Source organism: Nothobranchius furzeri, chromosome 12, assembly GCF_043380555.1.
Source record: "Nothobranchius furzeri strain GRZ-AD chromosome 12, NfurGRZ-RIMD1, whole genome shotgun sequence".
Lineage (NCBI taxonomy): Eukaryota > Metazoa > Chordata > Actinopteri > Cyprinodontiformes > Nothobranchiidae > Nothobranchius > Nothobranchius furzeri.
The window spans coordinates 43,758,414-43,777,013 of record NC_091752.1 but is presented as its reverse complement, the minus strand read 5'-3'; the positions used below and the strand labels follow the sequence as shown (position 1 = coordinate 43,777,013).

General features: G+C 46.4%; 1 protein-coding gene across 1 annotated transcript in view; it reads right to left on the bottom strand.

Moving 5' to 3' along the window:
• Positions 1 to 1,535, bottom strand: part of epas1b (endothelial PAS domain protein 1b) — a 94,966-nt gene extending 93,431 nt beyond the window's left edge. Inside the window, exon 1 of the mRNA XM_015945086.3 lies at positions 1,278 to 1,535. Within this exon, the coding sequence (XP_015800572.3) occupies positions 1,278 to 1,303 (26 nt within the window). The 5' untranslated portion in view covers positions 1,304 to 1,535. The remainder of the gene's footprint in view (positions 1 to 1,277) is intronic.
• Positions 1,536 to 18,600: the final 17,065 nt, after the last annotated feature.

Here is an 18,600-nt window from a genome sequence, read left to right as displayed (position 1 = left end):
CCTCTGACAGCTGAGCTTGGAAAGTGTTTGTTGTGGTGATGAAAACGAGCTGAAACCAGCACAGATGTTGGGCCATGCTGCCCCCCCACACCATCTGTACACTAGTCCCCAGCCTTAAAACAGCTCCCAGTCAGTGTGACGAGCTGGTTTCAGCTTACACAACAACAACATCATGGTGTTATTGGGAAAATGCCGCAGCGGTTTGAACGTTCCAACAGAAATCAAGACTCAGATTAAACAGATGTAATCTCCAGCAGGGGAAGGCTCATCAAGAAGAACCTAAAGGTCTGAGCAGGCTGCTGCAATCACCAAGCTGATTGACCTGAACAGACAACCTGGTTCTGCTCGATGCAGGTCAGAGGTCAAAATCACACTCAGCTCTGGAGGTGGAAAAAAATCTTCCTTTAAAATAAGCTTTCTGCACGATGCGGTAGACCTAATCTGATCCTCGTTCTCGCTCAGCTCTGCACTGATGTGGTTAGTTTGAATGATTCCAGTTTGTTAAAGATGAAAATCCGATTATCTTAGCATGAAAAATTAGTTTGGAAGATCTGTTACAGCTAGTGTGCCTGAGCCCTCAGTGACGGTGCCGTCAGGGACCGGGAACAACTGCTTTTAGATAAGAATTCCGTTCCATCAGTGAGGCTGATCCGGCTGAACGTCGCCGATTCGGGTCACCGGATGAATCTGTTTGTGCGTCTCTAAATGCATTTTGCACAAAAATTGGGCTAACGCAACAAGTCTGAATAAAGCAAATGAGCTTGAAACGTAAGATTCCAGAAGTTAAATGTTAGACCTACTGATGCTAATTTGAACGATGCATTTACAGACCAAAGGCGGAAAAGTAATTGGATAATTGAGTTTCACATTAAGGCCTCCAGTCGCCAGCTGATTTTTGGGTGCATCTCCGTGAAAAGCGTCCGTTTTTTGGCAGATTTTATGCAACTTGCAGTAAAAGTTAGACTTCCCCCTGCCTTCCTTCTAGTGGTTTCCTGTAAATCTGCAGTAAAGTTTTATGGGAGGAAACCACAGCTTCCATGTTAGTCATGTTTACAGGAGACCTTAAACACATCAAGTAGGGCCCTTGAGCTCAGCAGATAAATAAATAAAAAGCCATAATAACGATTTCATGATGAAGGCGTTTGATTTTACTTTGCGCCTAATTGATGTAAATGAAGACAAAACGCGCACCTGACACAAGTTTTCTTACAGTTGTGTCGCTTTTGAGCGCAGCAGCAGCAGCAGATCCCAGATCAGACCAACTCTGATGATCTTACCGTTTCTTCTCCTTGTCTGCCGTCATGTTGGAACTCCGACAGTCTGAGTTAAGTCCAACTTCAGAAGGTTGTCAGTGGCTTTTAGGCCAATGTGCGCAGTCCCAGCGGGTTATTTAGTCCGTGGATCCGGTCCGGAGGGGGTTCGGGGACGTACGGTCTCAGAACACTGCCGAGGATCGTACAGCCTCTCACCCTGCACAGGAAGCGCTCCGCGCAGGCTCAAGTGGCGCTCAGCTCCCGCTCACAAACGCCCGCAAATCCGCCAGTGGGAAAACTCCCCGTTCTCTGAGACCAGAAGCGGTCAGGAGGGTTCGGGCTCTGACCTGAACGTCAGTTGGCCCGGTGACAGCAGTCCCAGGGAGCTGATTGGCTCCGGTGGCCGCCTGAAGCCACCCCCTCACGGCGAATCATCTCCACCCCCGAACTGAGAGCTCCCACCTGTACCTGGATGTGGCGGGGCGTGGCCACGGGTCTGCACACCTTTTACACGTCAGGTTACTACATGATGGAAAACTAGTATCTTAATAGGCTCTCATGTATTGTATATTTTCTATTTTCTCGTGCACGCGCGCGCGTGTGTGCACATCTTCACCAGAATTGTTACATGCTTCTCTGATCATTTCTAATTCTCACCACAAAACCAAAACATTAATAAATATGTAATAACTCCTGTTAGTTACACTGTCAGCGATGACAGGAGCAATTGTCTCAACAGATACTAAAACTGTTTGATTTTATCCTTCTACCATTAACCTTCTCAGGCTCAACATAAGTTTTGATAAAAGGACGAACAACTAAGTCCTTCAGGGGTACTTCTGAGTTTAAAAATGCTCATGAAATACATATGTGGAGTAACTAGGTAGGTAGGTTTTAACGTTGCAAATCTGCAACGTCTGCCTCCAGAGGGTTGATATCGACTGATATCAGAATTTAAATGAAATATCAAAAAATGCTGGCATCAGTTTTACATACACTTATAAAACTTTTCAGCTACTTCTCCTCTGTCTCAAAACGTAAAAATAAACCAATCTGAGTTAAAGATTTTGACATATTTTTGTTTATTTGTAACAACTTGTGAAGCAGAAATTAGCCCAGTGTAGTGAACGTGTGATAAATGATAAATGGCCCACACTTGTATAGTGCCTTTCAGAGTAAGGACTTCAAAGTGCTTTACACTACAGTGTATCATTCACACACACACATTCACACACTGATGGTGATGAGCTATGATGTAGCCACAGCTGCCCTGGGGCGCACTGACAGAGACGAGGCTGCCGAGCACTGGCGCCACCGGTCTCTCCGACCACCACCAGCAGGTAAGGTGGATTAAGTGTCGTGCCCAAGGACACAACAGCAGAATTCTCTGTCCGGAGCTGGGATTGAACCTGCAATCTCACAGCACATAGCGTGAAGCTAGCCAGCTAACAAACAATAAAAACAAAAACAAAATTCTATACTGAAGGCTTGCTTTTCTTATCTGAAGATCTTTATAAATAGTTTATCACTGTAACAGAACAATTATTAACTAATACACACATTTTAACGTCCCACTTGAATTAGAAGCAGCTGCTGTGGGAGACTATATAAAAATGTTACTTTTCCTGTTAGTAACTATTATTTTGTCTTGGTTTAAAATCCTATCTTTACTATTATTGTGTTTATTTATGTTTGATACTTTAAGTGGGAGAAAACAAACTCAGTTTGGTGATGTGCACATATGATAACAGTAAACAGTTCCTTATTCATATATGTATGAACTGTTCATGACTTTTAGAAGAAGAAACAATCTTTTATATGCGCCTCTCAAGATAAAATCACAGGGTGCTTCACAAGAACCAAAAATAAACAAAGATTTTTAAAATTATTCAAATATATACTAAAATAGGAAAGTAAAAATTGTAAATAAAAAAATATGAGGAAAGGAAAACTAAACTGAGTTAGAACGAAGTATCACTGGATCGTGGGAAAGGAGTTGGTAGAAAGAGCAGAATAAGGAGAGGGTGTTGAAGGTCACACAAAAGCCAGCTTGAACAGGTGAGTCTTCAGCTGCTTTTTAAAGGAGACCACTGAGTCCACTGATCTCAGGCTCAGGGGGAGAGAGGTCCAGAGTCTGGGGGCCACAGCAGCAAATGATCTGTCATCTTTGGTCTTTAGCCTGGTGCTGCACAACCAGTAGGCTTTGATCACTGGACCTCAGGGACCTGCTGGGGGTTTAGGGACTAAGAAGATCACAAATGTAAGATGGTGCTTGTCCATGTAAGGCCCTATAGACCAGAACCAGGATCTTGAAATGAACCCTGAAGTTGACTGGCAGCCAGTGAAGCTGGAGGAGAAGCGGGGTGATGTGGGTGTGTTTGGAGGACTTGGTCAGAAGCCGAGCACAGGCATTCTGAACCACCTGTAGACGGTTCAGGGAGGTTCTGCTCAGACAGGACTCATTCATACATCTGAACTGTCCCTTTACTCTGATAAGGGTCAGATTATTAGTTTGTCTAAAATTCTATCTCAGTTAAAGGAAAATCATCCTACTGGATTCCCATCTCACACTTGGTTGTGGCTTGGTTGCGGTCCTGCCCCAAGTGGAGGAATTTAAGTATCTCTGGGTCTTGTTCACAAGTAAGGGAAAGCTGGAGTGTGAGATCGATAGGCGTTGTCCCAGTCTGCCATGGTAGAGTGCTGAGCCGGAAGGTGAAGCTCTTGATTTACTAATCGATCTACGTTCCTACCCTTACCTATGGTCATGAGCTTTGGGTAGTGACCGAAAGAACGAGATTGCAGGTACAAGCGGCCTAAATGAGTTTTCTCCGCTGGGTGGCTGGGCTTTTCCTTAGAAATAGTTTGAGAAGCTAGGTCATCTGTTAGGAGCTCGGAGTAGACCCGCTGTTCCTCCACGTCGAGAGGAGCCAGTTGAGGTGGCTCGGGCGTTTGGTTAGGATGCCTCCTAGACGCCTCCCTGTGAGGCTTTCCGGGCACATCCAACTGGGAGGAGACCCAAGGTAGACCCAGGACATGCTGGAGGGACTGTCTCTCGACTGGCCAGGGAACACCTTGAAATTCCCCTGGAAGAGCTGGCCCAAGTAGCTGGGGAGAGGGAAGTCTGGGCTTCTTGGCTTAGGCTGCTCCCCTCGCGACCCGACTATGGATAAGCATTTGAAAATGGATGGAAATATACATCCACCCATTTACTTCTGCTTATCTGGAGTTGGATCACGGTGGCAGTAGCCTAAGGATATCACTCATTTTGTAAATATATAAACCGTAAATCCTCTAATACAGGCCCGGGCCTGTATTTGACTCAAGCTCATCAAGCTCCAGGCCTTTATTGGAAGGAGGACCAGAATTAGAGGCAGGCCTCTATTTCTATTTGAGCAAAATGAACTAATGGTTCGCTGGAGTTTTTGACAATTAAAATTGCGCCCACATTTTCAAAATTAAACACATTTCTTTTAACAACGGTAGTTTCTGCTTCAGCCCTCTCCCCCCTCCCCCTGCGCAGTGGCCGCAAACTCACTGATGCGCCTGCAGCCTCTCAGAGTTCCTGCTGCTCTAAACATTACAATAATTATTTCATTTTCTGTTCCTCACTTCTGATTACCTTCAATGGTGTCTGTTTGTTGCAACCACCAGGTACAAAAACTAACTTGTTTTTATTTGACTATTTTTCTGTCCTGTATCTGTTTATTATCTTCCTGCATCTCCTCTCAATCCTAAAAAAAACTGCTACTTGGGTTCATATATATTCACCTTATGAGTTACCTTTGAACTGCAGTTCTAAAAGATCTACCGACCGCAAAATCAACGGAGTGCTCGCTGCTTGGCAGCCGCATCAGTGATCGGTGCGTCACCGGAGAACAAGGTGATGCGCACCTCTCCACAGCAGCGAAACGCATCAGGCGCAAATAAAAGACAGAAAACATTAAACAAAATGAGCCGACATGAACGATTGCGTGTAAAAATTAGTTTTTGAGATGGCGACACCTGATTTGATAATGTTACTGTGGCCGTGCTCAGGACGCAGATGTCTGGAGCGTGTCAACGATCAGAGCTTTGCATGCGCAAGCTGGTTAAGGTTAGGATGGGGTGAGGGGAAGGTTAAATTGCAAGAGGGAAAAGGTCACAATTTGGTTAAATGTCCGTTTTACGGCGGGTGTCAGTACTGACGCTCTGGCACAGCGCGTTGCCCCCCGACGTGCAGGAGCTTGTCACCTGCTGACAGCAGGCTGCTGTCTTTTCCGAGGACTGCATCTTGCCGGTCATTATCACGTGACAGCGACTAGTCGATGACAGGCATAAAAAGTCACTATAGTGAAGTCGACTAGTTCATACAAGCCTATTGCTCCCAAGTGTTCTGCAGCATAATCAGCACGTTCTCTTTGAACTTGATATCAAATTTTCGCCTCCTCTTCGTCTCCGCACCTGCCAAATCGCGGTCTGTCACTGGCAAATCAAAAGTGAGACGGATGACACCTCTGCCCGGGAATACGACAGCCCCCACCCCACCCCCCACCCCCACGGACTCCCCCTGGCGTCCCAGCACCGGATCTGGAGGCCTCAAAGTCTGAGATCAGAGAGGGGTCCTCGATGTAGGACCGGGGAATCCAGGAGCATTCTTCCGGGCCGTATCCCTCCCAGTCCACCAAATATTGAAGACCCCGACCACGGGGGCGGGAGTCGAGGGTGTGCCGAACCTTGTATACCAGCCCCCCTTTGTAGAGCTGAGCAGGAGGAGGCGGAGCCGGAACTGGGCACAGAGGGCTGGAAACAACGGGCTTAACCAGGGAGACATGGAACATGGGATGGATCCGACGAGATGAAGGGAGTTCCAACCGCACGGTCGTCGGGCTAGGGACCGCCGCCACATTGAAGGGACCAAGGAATCTAGGAGAGAACTTCCTGGTGGTTGCCTTTAGCGGGATATCCTTGGATGACAGCCAGACCATTTGACCGGGAGAGTAGGTGGGAGCTGGACGACGGTGTCGGTCAGCCTGTCGCTGATTCCTCTCCGCGTTCCACTGAAGAGCCGATCTTGTGGCGATCCAGGTGAGACGGGCCCAACGAAGGAACTGAGGAGTGGTGATGGTGGTATCTGTATGAAGGGGGAACAGAGAGGGCTGATATCCAAGGGAGGACTCGAAGGGAGACTGACCTGTGGCAGAGGAGACATGGCTATTATGGGCATACTCGACCCAAGCCAAGTGCTCACTCCAGGTGGACGGGTTGGTGGCACAGACGCAGCGAAGCATGGCGCCCAGCTCTTGATTCATCCGCTCGCATTGTCCGTTGGTCTATGGATGAAACCCCGAGGTCAGAGCCACCTGGGCTCCCAAGGCGGTGGCGAACTCCCTCCAGACACGAGACACAAACTGGGGACCACGGTCAGAGAGGATCTCTGTTGGGATCCCGTGCAGACCAAAGACATGTTTAATTAAAAGCTGGGCCGTAACAGCAGAAGTAGGGAGGGCCTTTAACGGCACCAGATGACAGGCCTTGGAGAACCTGTCCACCACAGTTAAAATGACACTAAAACCATGCGAAGGTGGCAACCCATAAACAAAGTCCAAGGCGATATGGGACCAAGGATGGAACGGCACTGGTAGGGGACAGAGTAGGCCTGCAGGAGCCTGATTAGTACCTTTTTCCTGGGCACAGACGTGGCAGGCCAACACATACTCCTTCACGTCTCTGTATAGGGAGGGCCACCAGAAAGATCGCCTGATCAGAGCCACTGTACGTCCCACTCCGGGGTGGATTGAAAACCTCCCGGTATGAGCCCAGTGAATAACTTTTCCTCGTAGTTCCTGGGGAACAAACAGTCTGTTGGAGGGTCTGTTACCTGGGCCAGGATCCACCTTAAGAGCCTCCAGGACCTGGTCTCTTATAGGCCAGGTTACTCCAGCAACAATGCAGGAGATAGGCAGGATGGTGCTAGGAGCCGTCTCGTCTTCAGAGGCGTACTGGCGAGACAGAGCGTCAGGCTTCGTGTTCTTTGACCCCGGTCTATAGGATAAAACAAAGTTAAAGCGGGAAAAGAACAGAGACCACCTGTACTGTCGTGGGTTCAGTCTTTTTACCTCCTTGAGATAGATCAGGTTCTTGTGATCAGTCCAAATGATGAATGGTAGTTCAGCCCCCTCCAGCCAATGTCTCCACTCCTCTAAAGCCAGCTTTACGGCCAGTAACTCCCTGTCCCCCACATCATACCTGCTCTCAGTGGGTGTTAAGCGCAGTGAGAAAAAGGCACACGGATGAAGTTTGTGGTCCTCCGGAGATACCTGGGAGAGAACTGCACTAACCCCGGTGTCAGAGGCATCCACCTCCATGGTGAACTGCTGCTTGGGGTCTGGTCTGGAGAGGACTGGAGCCTCTGTGAACTTCCTCTTCAGTGTCCTAAATGCGGCTTCGGCTTCTGGAGACCAAAAAAAAAAAGGCTTGACAACTGAGGTTAGGGGTGTCAAAGGGGTTGCGGTCTGGCTATAATTGCAGATAGACCATCTGTAAAAGTTTGCAAAGCCAAGGAACTGCTGCAGGTGTTTCCTGGTGGTAGGGGTAGGCCACTCCGTCACTGCTTGGACCTTATCTGGGTCCGCCCTCAGCCGTCCACTCTCTAAAACAAACCCAAGAAACTTAACTACAGAAACATGAAATTCACATTTCTCGGCTTTTACAAATAGTCTATTCCCCAACAGCCGTTGGAGTACCATCCGAACATGTTTCTTGTGTTGAGCTATGGACCTAGAGAAAATCAAAATATCATCAAGATACACAGTTACAAAATAATTAATGTAGTACCCCAACACTGAGTTCACAAGTCTCTGAAACACCGCTGGAGCATTAGTGAGACCAAAAGGCATCACCAAATATTCAAAATGCCCCAGGGGTGTCTTAAAAGCAGTCTTCCATTCGTCACCTTGGCGGACCCTGACCAGGTGATACGCATTGCGAAGATCCAACCACGTAAAAACGGTGGCATCTTGTACAGGTTCGAAGGTAGACCAAAGTAGAGGAAGTGGGTACTTGTCCTTTACTGTTATTTGATTTAAACCCCTGTAGTCTATACAAGGGCGAAGCAACCCATCTTTTTTGGCCACAAAGAAAAACCCAGCTCCCAGAGGTGAGGTGGATGGCCTGATTATGCCATTGGCCAAGGCCTCGGCAATGTACTCCCTCATACTGTCCTGTTCAGGCTTGGACAGACTGTAGAGGCAGCTGGTTGGGAGGGGAGCTCCTGGCAACAGGTCAATTCCAATGTCAAATGGACGGTGAGGTGGTAACGTGGCTGCTTGATCTCTGCTAAACACTTGCTGCAAGTCGTGGTACTCACTTGGCACCTAGGTGAGATCGGGCGGCTCCCTAAGTGTCTTTTCAGAGTCCTTCGATCCAGATGAAGTAGAGGTTAAGCAGGTTAGATGACACCCCGGACTCCAGTCTCGAAACGGCTAGATCTCCAGTCCAAACACGGGCTGTGTACCCTAAGCGAGGAATGGCCTAGTACTACTTGGTTCTGCGGGGAGGGAAACACAAATAAAGAGATCATCTCCGTGTGGTTACCTGAGACCTGGAGCTGGAGTGGTTCGGTCCGGAGGGTGATTGTGGACAGAGGCCTCCCGTCCAGGGAGGACACCATTAATGGTTCCGGCAGTGGAACAGTAGATAGTCCCCAATCCCACACCAGTTGCAGGTCCACCAATGACTGTTCACATCCTGAGTCCACTAGAGCAGTCGTCTGGTAGTGACGACTGTTAACAGTCAAAGTACAGTCAATAAGAAAATGGGAGGTTTCTTTACCTGAATGACTGCCCACCAGAACTCCCGGATCTACTGGTGGGCACGCCCTTTTGACGCCGCAGGGCAGGTATGCACCATGTGCCCTGGTTTTCCACAGTAAAGGCACAACCCTTTACTGAAGCGATGACGGCGCTCCTCAGGAGTAAGATGTGTACGTCCCACCTGCATTGGCTTCTCGGGGGAGTCCAGAGGAGGGGACCTATGGGATGGACGATGTTCTGGTGGTGGTGACAGATCCCTGGACGATGTCTTCAGAAGCTCCCTATGTCTCTTGTCGATAGAGATGCATGATGTGATCAATCCGTTCAGAGTTGATGGTTCGGAGCACAGAGCCAGCTGGTTCTTCACCCGATCGTTCAAAGCCTCGATGAAGGTCACTTTGAGGGCATCCTCTCCCCATGACGTCATCGCAGCCAAGGTCCTAAACTCCAGAGACATGTCAGCCACTGACCTTCTTCCCTGTGAAAGGTGCAACAGTCTTTTTCTGATGTCAGTGGTGGTCTCGGAACTGCAAAAAGTTAGTTTAAATTCCTCCAGAAAGTCTGGGTAGGAACTGGACAGGAGATTGGGATTTCTACTCTTGGCCTCCGCCCACCTAAGTGCCTTGCCTCTAAGAAGTCCAACAATAAAAGAGATCTTCATTGAGTCAGTAGGAAAAGACTTCGGGGAGTCTTCAAACGCTAGGCGGCACTGCAGCAAAAACCCAAAGCAATCCTCGAACTCACTGGAGAAAGTCGGGCATTGCCGAGGAGGAGCCGAACGGAAGTGGGTGATTTCTGGAGAGCCAAGTGCTTCCGGTCCGGGTGAAACCATTCCTCCGGAGGCGTGTGCGCGTGGTTCTGTTTCGAATGCCGGAGCGGCGGCTGTCGCTGGAGCGGGGATGGAACCCGAGGCTGAAGAGGAGAGCAGCTCCTGGAGCTGCTGCAGGACAGTCTCCAATTGTTGATAATGTTGGTTGGTGATATTTATTTTCTCCATGAGGACGGGAAGTGTCTGCTCTTGTTGGGACATCCGGGTAGCCAGATTCGCGAGAGCTGATTCTGCTGGGTTAGATGTGTGGCCAGATGATTCTGTCATGAATCGAGGTAAGTGCCTAACCCAAGACATGCAGAATCATCACACGTAGTCCAAAGCAGTAAAGTAAAATATCTTTATTATAATCACGGTAACTGAAACCGCACAGGGAAGTCCTGTGGGGATGAGCTATACGGCTCGAGTCTCTGAGGTGCTCAGAATAATCAGGAGAGGAGGGGAAGCCGGGAAGGACGCTGGGCAGAGGGTGAGAGGTCCAGGAGGGGCGAGGTAGCAGAGGTAAAGCCAAACAGGAACGGCAGAGGAGGATGGGATGTGATGAGTATATTCCAGAAAACGAAGACAGCGAGGGTGAGAGATGATGAGAAGATCCTGAGCGAGACAAAAACAGACGTAAGGGATAATCCAAATGCAAATCCAAAATACAATCCAAGGTCATAAATCCACTAGTCGAAGGCGAGTCAAAAACACGAGTTTACAAGATCAAAGTTCAGAGTCGAGTGGCTGGTGCTACCTAAACTGGTGCAATCATCCGGCAAGGTGAAATGTCTCCATCTTCCTTTTTAAACCCGCGTTCCTGATCTGGGAATCACCTGCAGCTGTTGCTCCCTCTGCTCCTCACCTGTGGAGAATTAACTCAGACTCTGGTGAGAGGTGATGGTGTGACTCACCTCTGCCCAGGAACATGACAGTGTGTTTATGGTCCCTGAACAAGTAAATATGCCTATAATCTTCTGATTAAACATGAAGGTCACTTTGAGGGCATCCTCTCCCCATAACGTCATCGCATATCAGATTATATTTCATATTTGTATGGAATGTCACATCTTATTGGTCATAATTAATATGTTTTAATTGCTACATGAGAGAGTTACATATATGAGTGTCACAGCAAAGGGTCTGAATACTTCGGACCATGTGATATTGAAAAGGAAATTGCTTAGTCAATCACCTGACCTGAATGGCACTAAATTAGTCTCAGAGAACAAAGTAAGGAACCTTGGTGTTATTTTTGACCTGGGCATGTCATTCAAATCCCAGGTTAATCAAGTATGTAGGATTTCCTTTTTCCACCTTTGGAAAATTGCTAAGATTAGAAGCATCCTTTCCAGGAGTGATGGTGAAAAACTAGTTCATGCATTTATTACATCAAGACTGGATTACTGTAATTCTTTACTCTCAGGAAGTCCACAGAATGTAGTTAAAAGTCTTCAGCTTGTCCAAAATGCTGCAGCTAGAGTTCTGATGAGAATTAAAAAGAGAGATCATATCTCTCCTGTCTTAGCTTCCCTACATTGGCTACCTGTTAAATTCAGAATAGATTTTAAGATCCTTCTTCTCACATATAAAGCTCTTAATAATCAAGCTCCATCATACATCAGTGATCTGATTGTTCCATACATTCCTAACTGAGCACTTCGCTCTCAGACTGCAGGTTTACTGGTGGTTCCCAGAATATCTAAAATTAGGATGGGAGGCAGATCTTTTAGTTATCAGGTTCCTCTCCTGTGGAACCAGCTCCCAGCCTTAGTCTGTGAGGCAGACACCTTGTCTACTTTTAAGAATAGGCTTAAAACATTTTTATTTGATAGGGGCTATGGTTATGAAAAAAATGATAATAATTGATTTTAGCAAATGGCTGCAATATAACATAGAGTGAAAGAACTGACGGGGATCTGAATACTGTCCTCAAGTATAAAAGTGAATAACCAGGATTCACTTCAACAGGATCTGCAGACTGATAATTTCCCTTAGAGACGCTCAGAGAACAGAGTCAACCCTGATGCAGCTGCACAGTTTCAGCAGTAAGCATTCACGACTTCATGTACCACAATGTTACATGATTTTGGTTTAAAGAATAAAACTAGACATTAGAATCCATGAATAACAGTGAAACCAGTGTAGGCCTGATAGGATCAGTGCTGCTCAGGAGTTGGAGTGGGTTGACCAGTAATCAGAAGGTTGCAGGTTCAATCCCGGCTCCCCCTTGGGCAAGACACTCAACCCACCTTGCCTGCTGGTGGTTGTCGGAGGGACCGGTGGCGTCAGCGCCCCAGGGCAGCTGCGGTTACATTGCAGCTCATCACCATCAGTGTGTGAATGTGTGTGTAGCCACAGCTGCCCTGGAGCGCAACCGGTCCCTCCGACAACCACCAGCAGGCAAGGTGGGTTGAGTGTCTTGCCCAAGGACACAACAGCAGCAATCTCAGGTCAGAGCAGGGATCAAACCTGCAACCTTCCGAACCTGCTGTACCTCCTGAGCTACTGCTGTCCTAAGGTGTTGGACATTAACGATGTTTTATGGTTCTGGTTATAAAATAGATTTATTTCATATAGATGTAATCTATAATGAACTTTTTGTGATTAAATGTTTGTATTGTAACAGTTTTTGAGAATAAATGTTTGTTTCTGTTGCTCTGTCTTGCAAGCCCTACAGCAGCTTGGGTCTTTTCAGCATTTAGATTATCTTCTTATTGCCCTTGTGCTGAAAATGCATTGCTGTGTTTGGGATCGGCAGCTTCAGCTGTTGGAAAAATGGACTTGCGTTTGACTCTATAGCTGTCACGGTTGGAGGTGAGTGAAAACACCTGACTCTCATTCTGTTTGAGTGCAGATGGGTGGAACCGGAGAGCAACGAGCCATCTGCTACTCATCAGCAGACTTCTTAAGGAGCAGGGAGACGCACATCAGCGCTGGATGATTACTCAATCTTGGTAGAGCTACCTGAGTGTCACAAGCCTTTTTAATCTTTGACTATTGTCTCCCGAGCTTCGTTCCGAGTAACCTCACCCTGCTTCTCCCTCTCCTTCAGGTCAATCCTCCACTTTCAGAACCTGCCATAAGACACGGATCCACGCCTGTCTCCCCGCTCCAGCCTCTTCTGACCAGCCAGCTCTCTGCCGCCTCCGCACCCTCCCCCCTCTCAGGACTCCGAGGATTCGCCCTGTCGCGCGCTCCTCCTGCCACTCACCAGCCAACCGGACCCTCCTCTCTCCTCTTCTCTCCTCCCTACCCAGAACGCTGGGCCCCAGGATTTCTGGACTATAAAGAACTGAGCTAAGCTCCAAATCGTCACCTACCTTAACGGTGCTCCTTTAGTTAAGATAATAAATATTTTGTTTTTTTCTAACCCATCCTCTTGACTCTGAAGTTGATTCTGTATGTCTTGGGTCAGACGGTTAACCCCTAACATGACAATAGCTGTTTTTACAGGACAAGAGCATTTGCAAAACGGGATTTGCCACGGCTCCCTGGGGAGGACAAAGGTTGTTTATAAGATCAGACCGTGGCGGTAACATGGCACAATCATGGCAATTTTATAAAAGATTAGGCGATGGCGGCATAAAGGGGGTATGGGGGCGGTCTCTGCACTGCCGCAGACTTCCGTTGATCTTGGACATAACTTGCTTTTTATTGCGAATGAAACCGTGATCGTTAAGTTTTTTTAACAAGCAGCTCCTAAAGGTGTCTGTCCCCATCAGTCCCTGTGCAGTCTCTGGTGATCTGAGCTTCAGCTCTAACAGAGAGGCTCATGGAGCGCTGCTTTGCTCCAGTTTTTCATCTCAGCTGTTTTTGTTCAAAAAGCAAACCTTATTGCCCGTGTTTACTTTCATTTTCAACAAACTTGCCAGCCGGAGCTCAGCAATAACTCCCCACGTCATCATGACATCTGCCTCTGTTGCGCCAGTGCGCATACGACAGACCATTACAGCAAGATTACTACCAAGCGAGGCGGAACGAATGCCTCAAAATTTGCGCAATGCCATGCTGGCATGGCGCGGTTATAGACATACCATTGCGGTAATATTACGCCAATTTGCCGGCATGGTGTGTCTTATAAAAAGGGCTTAGGACACTGGTATTTGGAGGAGTTTAAGGTGGATCTGCTGAGTCCCGTGGCTGCAGAACAATCATAAACCTTCAGAAATCAGATATTTGCTGACACCCTGAGCTTGGTTTTGTCTAAGCTTCTTTGCATTGTGGGTAAACCTATTGACTTTGGTCCTGACGTTTCTGAAGTCTTGTGGTTCATCCAGGTGAAACTTCTACCTGAGCTGAGTGGCCATGCTTTACATAAAGGAGGCTTTCACTTGCAGTCTGTCCAAACAAGACAAACATGTTTAGGATTGTCCTAGATCATTCTCTTGTCAACGTTAGCATTTCATCTGAGCCCGAGGTGGAGCGCTTGTTTTTTTCCTTATGTCATTTCTCTGAGCCTTGACCTCTGACCCCAGAGTGAATTCACATGAAAGTTCAGCAGCCGTCTTAACTGAGTTCTACTTGTGACAAAACTGTTGAACAGTGGACTCAAAATTGTTTAGAAATGACCTTTAACCCTTCCCAGATTGATGAGCAGAAGCTCGCCATAATCACTTCTGACGATCTTGTGTTAACAGACACTCGTATGCTCTGGAGAAAACAGATTTTAATAAAGCTTTACAGCCCGGATGAAACTTGTCTCTTCATTAGGATTTTTAAAGAGAATATAATGGGACTAGGTTACGTTGTTTTCTCCAGGCCGATAGGGGCGCAGGTTTGCACAGCAAAGCAGGTCACGTTTGTGACATGGTGTGAGGTGAGCTCCTGCTGCTAATTACCTTAGGATTGTTTCCAGGAGGGAGGTGCTCATGAGTGGGACCAGATAGAGCACTTCAGCCTGTTTATTAGGTGGAGTGAGGCAGCCACTCAATGCCGGTTGATAGCTCTACACGGTATAATCTTGTTGGGTCCACTAGCCTCTGAGAAACAGCAGCAGCAAAGAGCGAGTTACAACAATCAAGTCGAGATAGACTCAAGGTTCACACTATGTGGCTGGTGGTCATTTGAGTGAACACCACAAGCTCTGTGTTGTTGTCGTTAAAGCACAAAAGGGTTGCCCTTGTAAACATCAGTGTTTACCTGCTGCCACACACCTGACTTAAATGAATGATTGCAGCACTTGATTTCTTCGTGAGGAGGCGAAGTAAATCAGGTGTGCTGAAGCAGAGACATGGAAAGCATGCAGGTCAGTGTGCCCCAAGGACCAGGGTTGGGAAACACCCTTGACCTATTGCTACATATATCTGACAATCATCAGTGTAGAGGTGAAAATTTGTTCTGTGGTTCAGAAACAGCATTCCAAGAGGGAGCAGGTACAGAGAGAATACTAACGGGCCCAGCACAGATGCCTGTGGGTCCCCCCCCCGTTTCAATGATGTATCTGCTAATGAATATGTGCCCATGGCCACTGAAAAGGACCTTTCTGACAGATACAACCTCATCCACTGCAAAGCCGTTCCAGACATTCCCACCAACCTTTCAAGGCAATCCAGCAGGATTTGGTGGCCGACTGTGTCAGAAGCCACTGTTACATCCAACAGCATCAATATCACACCAGATCCAACGCCAAATACATCATTCAGTATCTTTAAGAGCAATGTTCCAGTGCCATGACCAGGGCGAAACCCGGATTGCAGAGGCTCAAAGATATTGTGATCACTCAAAAAGGAAGATAATTGCTGATGTACCACCTTCTCCAATATTTTTGCACAGAAAGGGAGATTGGAGAACACCAGAACTTTTTCAGATGGACAAGATCACTGAAGAGTTGAGGTGACAGGTTTACAATCTAGTACACAAAAATATGTAAGCAGATGATAATAAACACAAAGAGGAATCCTTGCTCTGCCATATTTATATTTATTTCATTTCACAACAAAACATACACTTTCACATGTTTTAAAGTACAGTACATTTGACACAAAGCACAAACAAAAGAAAAACAAACACACATGAAATGTGTGGAGACAAAACCACAGGTCAGGTTAAAAAACTTCATAAAAACAGTACAAAGAAACCCAAATGTTTCTGCCACAATGTTCTGCATCAGGCCTGAGGACAGAGGAGGACTTTCAGCATCAGAATCTCGTGTCTCTCGTGTCCCCATGTGAGGATCAGTGAACTTGTTACATGGAGGATGTTTTGGTTGGAAACATGGACTTCAGGGACACTGTGTCCTCTCTGGGCTGTAGAGGGACAAACAACTTCACATTTTAAGATTTTAAACTAAACAAAGACACAAAGGGTGGCGTGAGAAAAGGGGATGAGAAGCTGAAAGTGATAGGCAGGATCAGCGTTCTGTTTATACTGCTAGGTTTTATGCTACAGTTACAAAGTTACCATGAATATGTGGAGCTGTGATGGCCTACAGCTCCTGTGTCTTTAGAGGGATAATTAAGCCATTCTGACATGTGTTTTTGAGTAAGGTTATAAATAGCTCCTAGCCAACCTGTTAGCTAGCTTCCTGAACAGCCTCTGTTCATAAAAATAGTTTATATGTTTCTGGACTGACGCCCTAATAGCTAGTCTCAGTGAAAACTAGAGTAGGTGCTTGCTCATTTTGATAAACACATGATGTGAAATGCACTTCAGAATGGCCAAATTATTCCCATAAAATAACCACACAAGAGGCCGGTGCACTGATTGGCTCATGTAGCACCTAGCCTGGGCTGCCAGACTCCTCTGTTTAATTCTGCACAGAGGAAAGGTCTGGGAACTCTCCTATTCAAATAACCCCACCCCCTCAGAATTCTAACAGAGCCAATCAGCGCTGAGCAGCGTACGTCACACACCATAACGCAGAGTTGGTCATAAACATGGCGACTGAAGCGGAGTTTACTGCGGCTCTTTTCTCTGTTCTAAATGACTTGAATGTCTTTAAAACCACAACAAGTAGAAGTGCTAAAAGCATTTCTTCTTAAAAAAAATGATGTTAGCGCCGTTGCCAGATGCCATTTTTGACTATAGCTAAAATACTACAGCACCGCGCGATACAGTTGGCATTTCCACCTATTTTCTAACTGGTTATTTTTGAGGAGGCTGGTCCTGCCCCTCATGTGCCTCTCTGCCTGTGAGTAACCAGACTCTCTCTGGGCAGAATTAAACAGAGGGGGAGTCTGGCAGGCCAGGCTAGCAATGGCCGGTTCACAATCAAAAATCATTGTGTTGATTTTTGACCCAATTCTCACATTCTGTCTATTTGTATGCCCCTGATTTCCATAACGGCTCTAAGAATTACCTTATCAGATAATCCTGCTGTGTGTGGTGTGCTAAGTGTCCTCTGGTCTGCTCAGAAGCATGCCCAGAACGTTTCAATCACAAATATGAACCAAACTACATGTCTCTTTAAAAATAACTTTTTCTGGAAATAATGAATAGGGCAGTAATAAATGTGCTTCAGTGCCAATGCGCTGACACCATTATCCTAAATACTACAGGAGATGTTTTCTTGACTCTTTCTCTAGCCAGTGATATGGAAAAAAAACTCCTGAAGTGCCTTCTGACTTCACATATTTAATACAAAGATTATGTTTATACAGCACAGTGGGTGTGGGGGGGGCATCTAACATCAAATCCATAGACAGCCAACCCAGTGAAAACAACTCAGCAGCAAGACAAACAAAATGACGATTTAACCCGGTGAGTGCATGAAAAGTGCTCTGTTTATGCAAACACACACACACACACACACACACACACACACACACACACACACACACACACACACACACACACACACACACACACACACACACACAGCAAATGCATTCGGTCAAAAACATTCCCTGTTGCTTAAGATGACCCACAAGCCTCCAGGTGAATTCAGTTCGTTGACTTTGCAGATCCAGTTAGCTAACAGATCACAGTTACTGCACAAATACATCACATGGAAACAGAGGCCTCAAATGTGTTTAAGGAGCTGACCTGGTGTCTGAAATACAAAGCAGAATCAACACACTCAGCAAGCCTTCTGCTTATCTGGTTAAACAAACGTTGAGCTTATCAGTTTTGGTTCTTTAACTCTGGATGTTACTGTTTGACGGGTTTTGAAACTTCATTATTAGTATATTTAATGATATATTAATTAGTATAATAATATGAATTAGAATCTCAGAACTGGAGGCTGTTAGTCACTGAAAATCAGCCCTGTGATTAAAAAAAACTGTTTCTCATAGAGCTGTGGAGACAAATCATAATTGGAAAGAACAGTCTCAGAACGTATTCAAATCTCACAATTTGGGGGCACATCCAGGATGTGCAAAAATGATTCTAGAATTGTAAAATCTTGTCAAGCTTGACTTTTAACTCATTCACTGCCATTGATGACTAAAGTCGTCATTTTAGACCCAACTGTTCACTGCCATTAGTCGTCATTTGCATTTATTATTATAATATATTTTTTGCTGTTTGGGCATCGGAATGAGCCCCCTCGCTGAGAGAACAAACATCTCAGTTCTGAAGCCGATCTTCATCCGCATACGTCACATGACCAGGAAGCAGAAAATCCATGTGTTAGGACATTTTTTTTGGGCCGTTCCTGTAAAAAAAAAACTGAGGAGCGAACCGGAAAAGTGTCTGCTGATCACAATTCGACAACAGATTATGAAAGAAGGGATAACGCTTGAAACACACGGATTCTTCCTGATGTAAGAGGTGAGTTTCCGCTTTGTTTTGGTTGTTTTGGCAT